Consider the following 6,659-nt stretch of genomic DNA (forward strand, 5'->3'; position numbering starts at 1 on the left):
TACAAGGTGCTTGACAAATCACATCATATATAATCATTGTAAAAATAACTTTTTTTCAAAAAAAATCCCTTTATTTAATTTATTATTTTTCCCATTTATTTGCTCTTATTATCCGACTTTTTAAAAATGAGATGAAAATTTGCGATCTAATTTCTTGAATACAAAGATTTACTCTTCTTTCCGTGGGCGTTAAAGTATCATAGGTACTTAGTTCATAGCATCAAATTCTTGTTTCTCTTCACCTTCTTTATTAATTAATTTGTTTATTATTTTAATATTTAATTAACTATTATTATTATGCACTCAAAAAAAACTATTATTATTATTATTATTATTATTATTATTATTATTATTATTAAAGAAGTGAAAAAAAAAAAAGAAAAAAAAAGGTGATCCGTGATAGATTTGGAGTGCCAAAAATGCAGTGGCGACCACCATTTAGGGCAACAAATCCGACTTTAATTAACTTTCGGCATTGCTTAATTGTTTTTGCGAGTATAGAAATGTCAAACCCCATGTGACCTTTGCTGCCATCTCTCATGGCTTCTTCTACCACCTCACTTCAGGCATGAATATTGATGTTTTTTTTTTTGTTTTGTTGATGGTTTTGCAGGTTAGGGGAAATGGGGTTAGGGAGGAGCATAAATAGGAGTGGAGATTACTTAGAAGGAATGTTGAGTGATTACATGGGAGGGAGGAAGGGTTGTAATAACAATAAGATAATAAGATCAACAAAGACTACTGGATCCACAAAACTTGTTGCAGTGCTCACTTTCCTGCAATTCACTTTTGCTGTTTATGCAACATTTCTTCTGTACTACATGAGCCCTTCTGTGGATTTAAGGATGAAGCCTGATTTTTCTTGGGCTACAAGAATGGCACAACAATGGAAGCAGTATTTGATCATTCCCCCACATATAGTGAGCAAATACCAAGAATCCAATTCCCAGCAGATGATGGTGTTTAGCCCTTCTGAGGTTTGTGAGCTCGAAAAGATTGATTTCGAGCAGAAGAAGTCGAATGACGCTGTGATGATCAAGCTGAAGAGGGAGCTTTATCAGCAGGTGTTGGATTTCCAGAAGAGTAGTTTTGGCACTGAGACTCTGTCTGAGCTGATGGCAATGAAGTCTAAGTGGGATTTGCGTGGTCCAAACAGGCCGAAAATCACTGTGATTTTGAACCATTTCAAGAGGAAAACTCTTTGTGCACAGTTGGATTCTCTGCTTAGCCAGACCCTTCCTTTCCACCATGTTTGGGTGTTGTCATTTGGGAGCCCTAATGAGCAGACCTTGAGACGAATCGTGGAGAGCTACAACGACACACGAATCAGTTTCATTAGCTCGGGCTATGATTTCAAGTACTATGGCAGGTTCCAAATGGCCTTGCAGACCGAGGCAGATCTTGTGTACATTGTGGACGATGACATGATCCCCGGGAAGAAAATGCTGCAGATTCTAGCGCACGTTGCAGGGACCGAGAAGTACCAAAATTCAGTACTAGGAAGCATTGGGAGGATCTTGCCTTTCAGACAGAAGGATTTCAGCTTCCCTAGCTACAGAAAGTTCAGGTCTAAGGAGGCAGGGTTGTATTTACCTGATCCGGCTTATGACATCCTTGTCGATCGAATTGTCCAGGTCGATTTTCTCTCGAGTTCTTGGTTCCTCTCTGCAGAGCTTGTCAAGACTCTCTTCATTGAAACCCCTTTCACTTTCATGACAGGAGAAGACCTGCACTTAAGGTATGACATTTATGTCTAATTTAGTGAACTTTATTGAGGTTTGATACTTTGATCATGATCTGTCTTAACTTAATTTTTATGTTTTGGTATAAAATTGTAGCTATCAGCTTCAGAAGTACAGGAATGCTGGCTCATTTGTCCTGCCAGTTGATCCAAATGACAAAGAAACATGGGGTGACAGTGAGCACAGGCTAGCATATGTCTCAGAAACAACCGTGATCTTCAAGGACATTGTTCAGGTCAGGGATGACCAATGGTGGAAGGCGCTTTCAACCGGCTATGTAACACAATGGGCTGCAATGAATCCCCAGAGGATTGACGCCCTCTTCTACGCCCACTCGGTGGACGAGATAAAAGCACTCGCCCCACTGCTCGAGAAGTTCAGGACAACTGTAGGGAGAAAGGCCTACATTGTTGTCTCTGGGGGCAAGTTCTTAGGCTGTGAGGATGCTGCTATGGCTCTGAACTGGCCGAAAACTGTCTGCAGGGATAGGAGATTTAAGATCATGGATTTGGGGATTGGGGCTTTGTCTGGGATTTCAAATTCAGAAGTGCCTGTTCTGCAGGCTGTGTATGCCAGCATGAAAGGGCTAATCAAGATTCATAACCCCAGTGTAGTGATCACAGTAGCTGATGCAGACTCTAACATCAAGAAGGCTCTGAAAATGGCTGTGGACACTAACACAAACAACTCCACACTTGTTCTTCTACCAAGATCATCTGTGACCAAAGTTCTTTGGATGGCTGATCTTCGCCCCACTGCATTGCCAAGTAAGAATCCTCCTCTTTCTTTCGTATAGTATAGTATGGTCTGACTCTAATACCAATTTGAAATAGGGGTGAGCATAATTACGGAAAAACTGACAAAATCAATAGCCGATAACTAAACCGATAGTTACTCTACATATACAAATTTGCACAACAAATATATATATATATATATATATATATATATATATATATATATATATATATATATATAATATTACCTGTGGATGCTCGATTATTTGGTTACCGAAAATCGACATAATCAGTTTCGGTCGGTTAGGAGTGTATGGTCGGTCTGTTATGGAGATTTAAAAAATACCATCGGTTATTCGGTTATTGGTCCGTTATTAACAATAACCGATGCTCACCCGTTATTTAAAATATGTATTATGTCTGAACTAAAAGTATAAATGTATAGATAATTGAACTATAGGTTTATACTTTAGGAAATGGGTTAAATAGCCATATGAACTTTATAGGAAAGTCAATTAAACATCTAAACTTTTAAAAGCTGCAATTAAAGAACATGTCATTTTAGTGCATTCAAGCCCAAACATTGGTTAGTGACATGTAACACTAATATTTCGGCTAGCTCTTGGAACAAAAACCAATGATTGGCAACTGGTGGTTGCCATATTCTCTAACGAAGGTGACCTGCAATCGGCTTCTTCCATAAATGGGGCGACCGTCAGTCACCTTCTTACAATAAAAAGGCAACAAGCAAGTTACCTTCTTCGTCAATGAATGACGTGACCGGTGATCACCTCCCTTGGTGAGAAGGCAACCAACGGTCGCCTTCTTTAATGACCAAGCATTTCGTGATTGACAGTTGTCAATTTTTGCCGTCAAAGTTAGTCAGAAATTCAAAGGAACTCTAATGACTGCTATTACAAGTCACTAATAGGTATATGACATGTGGATGTACTTAATTATAACTTTTAAAAGTTCAAGATTTAATTGACTTTTCATATAAATTTCATAGGGTGTATTTGACCATTTTCCATACTTGATATATTATCTTCTCAAACTCTAAACAATCAATGTGTTGTGTGTATTTTCAGATTGGAACAAGATGAGAGTATCCATCAACATTATCACTCAAAACAGGGTAAATTCATTGGCAAGGCTATTGAGGTCTCTAAGTAGTGCATTCTATGTAGGAGATGAAGTTTCCATTACATTCAACATGGACAGCAAGGTGGACGAGGCAACTATAAAGTTGGTGAACTCATTCAGCTGGCCTCACGGGCCGAAAACTCTACGAAGGCGAATCATCCAGGGCGGGCTGATTCGAGCAGTGAGTGAAAGTTGGTACCCTTCATCAGACGATGACTTCGGGCTCTTACTTGAGGATGACATCGAAGTTTCCCCTTATTATTACCTCTGGATTAAGTACGCTCTCTTGGCATACCATTATGACCCTCAGGTCTCACTCCCTGAACTCTCAACAATCTCCCTTTATACGCCGCGTTTAGTTGAGGTGGTGAAGGAGCGACCCAAGTGGAATGCCACTGAGTTCTTCAAACGGATCCACCCAAACACGCCCTACCTCCACCAGCTCCCATGTAGCTGGGGAGCAGTGTTCTTCCCGAAACAATGGAGGGAGTTTTATGTTTACATGAACATGCGATTCACTGAGGATGCTAAGCAAAATCCTGTCCAAATTCCTAAGTCCAGAACCAACGGCTGGCAAGCTTCATGGAAGAAATTCTTGATCGACATGATGTATCTAAGAGGCTATGTGAGCCTCTACCCAAATTTCCCGAACCAGGCGAGCTTCTCCACCAATCACATGGAGCCCGGGGCTCATATTGCGGCGAAGGACAACGTTGTTAAGCACAACAAGGATGATTTTGAGGTGCCATTGTTGAAACAGGACTTCAGGGATCTTCTCCCCAACGGGAAAATGCCGTCAGCATCGAAACTTCCATCGCTCAACCTCTTCAACCAGGCAATTTCGCTCAAGGGGTTGAAGTCTGCCGGCGCGAAGCTAAAACAGGATGTCCTTGAATGCGACGCTGCAGAGGTTGTCGCTGTTCATCACGACACCGGCCTACCTTCGCACTGTGCAAGATTTTGAAAAATTGTGATTGTTCGATCTGCCCAGAGTTTTATATCATTCTTCTAAGATTTTTGTTCTTTATGTTATATTACGCCGGGGATGATTGGAGAAAGTGATCCATCATCCCCACCCTTAATATAATTCGACAAGTCAAAATATTCAATATACATACATAGATTATTTACATCAGCATAACATAGAATGAAAGCTATAATTTACGGGAAAGTTTGCACCTGTCACCTCATAGTGGGCTTTGGGTGAAGCCCAGAAGCTGTAAAGATGTAAATCAAGTTAAATTATTCATGATGCGTTTAAAGTGAAGCATAGTAGGCAAATGACCATAAAGATATAAATTAGCTCAATTTTTTCATAGCTAGCTAAGATTGAGAAGCCCAATAGGCAGCTCTCATAGCGAGTCGAACTTAGAACATTGTGATTATCAAGATAACAACTGACCAACTCAGTTGGGGTTAACGGTGCCCCTAACATATATAGAATGAAGCTTTAATATTGTATTTTCTGTCATTTTAATAGTACATTCTAACGGTTAAGATCCAACTAAAACTCAACTAGCAGAGTAATCACCTATGCACATATCCATGAATCAACATCACGAGGTGGTGATCCAAAATCATAATTACTTTCTGTAGGAGAAAACAATTATGATATGATATGCATGAAAATGTGGAAAGTTCTCCTCTGCATCATCTTTTTTTTTTGAAAGGAAACATCATAAATGCATTAATAATTAATCAAATGAGAAATACAAGTCGGTGGAACATATAACCACGACCCTAGGACAGACGAAGAACTAGTTGCCTGTGCCAAAACATGAGCTACATGATTCGCTAACCTCCTGACATGGTGAACAGACACGTTCCCAATATCACTAGCAATACTATGACATTGCTTTACTATCAAACCCACATACGAAAGGTACAAAATATTTGAATTAAAACTAGAGCAAAAATTAAGACTATCAGACTCAACAATGAAGTTATTAAAACCATTAGACTTTAACCACGTAAGCGTCTCCTTAACCGCCATAGCTTCAGCTAAATATGGATCACGACCGCATCTAAGACGATCGCTTCAAGCCGAAATAAACTTCCCAGCGTGATTCTTAACAACCGCACCATAACCAGCCCCATCCACAAAAATTGCAACATCAATATTGCATTTTAATCTGTTTACCGGCGGAGGAACCCAACTAGCTAAAATCTGAGAAACCTCAACATTAGAGATATCCCTGGAATATTGCCGTCTTAGACCAGCAGCAGCCCATGATACTCCCTTCCAAAAAACGTCATTCCTTGTTGTCCATAGCACCCACAATTTAGCAATAATTTGAACTGCCTCATTCAGACTTGGGGCGTAGAGAGCTCCATTTAACAACAACATCAAACTATCATTAAGAACAACATTAGAGCCTTGCCAGACCTGTTTTGCCACTGTACACGAACAAAATAGGTGATCCATTGTTTCCATTTCGGATGCACAGAATAAGCATCCGCCACTTGCCCACACACGACGAGTTTTAAGGGTTTCGCGCACAGGCAAAATATTAGGCATGCATCTCCATAAAAAATTCTTAACCTTTGGGGGACTGGTAATTTCCAAAGCTTCCGCCATTCAACAAATTGTAACTGTGGATCTGCATAAGTAGTATAATCTGTTAGTAACATGTACCCATGTTGAACCATATAAACACTTCGTAAATCACCTTTCCATCGCCAAATATCCCGTGAGTGGGGTAAAACTGGAGTAGCAAGAATACGGTTAACATCAGAGGGCAGAAATAGATCTCTCACAATCTCTTCATCCTAGCTACCTGTTGCATTAAATAGACCACTAACCTTTTCTTCTATTAAATTGTCTATACAAGGGATGTGTAAGGCTGGGTTCACAGGATTAGCAAGCCATGGCCAACCATAAATGGTAGTATCTGCGCCATCCCCAATTCATTTCACAATTCCCTCCCTCAGTAAAGGTTGCCTTGACAAAATACTTCTCCAAATGTAGATTAGATTGGAACCAAGTTGCGCTTCTAAGAAACCACACGTGGGAAAATAGCGAGCTTTTAGTAATTTT

General features: G+C 39.9%; 1 protein-coding gene across 1 annotated transcript; it reads left to right on the plus strand.

Moving 5' to 3' along the window:
• The first annotated feature begins 623 nt into the window (after positions 1–623).
• LOC116004071 lies at positions 624–4,661 on the plus strand. Its single transcript, XM_031244005.1, has 3 exons — positions 624–1,738; positions 1,839–2,509; positions 3,568–4,661. The coding sequence occupies exons 1-3, from the start codon at positions 624–626 to the stop codon at positions 4,584–4,586; spliced, it is 2,805 nt and encodes a 934-aa protein (XP_031099865.1). The 3' UTR covers positions 4,587–4,661.
• Positions 4,662–6,659: the final 1,998 nt, after the last annotated feature.

Source organism: Ipomoea triloba, chromosome 14 (genome assembly GCF_003576645.1).
Source record: "Ipomoea triloba cultivar NCNSP0323 chromosome 14, ASM357664v1".
Taxonomy (NCBI): Eukaryota; Viridiplantae; Streptophyta; class Magnoliopsida; order Solanales; family Convolvulaceae; genus Ipomoea; species Ipomoea triloba.

Coding starts and splice junctions, on each gene's coding strand:
- LOC116004071 (XM_031244005.1), top strand. CDS start 624: ATGGGGTTAGGGAGGAGCATAAATAGGAGTGGAGATTACTTAGAAGGA. Junction 1,739..1,838: donor GGAGAAGACCTGCACTTAAG/GTATGACATTTA, acceptor ATAAAATTGTAG/CTATCAGCTTCAGAAGTACA. Junction 2,510..3,567: donor TCGCCCCACTGCATTGCCAA/GTAAGAATCCTC, acceptor GTGTATTTTCAG/ATTGGAACAAGATGAGAGTA.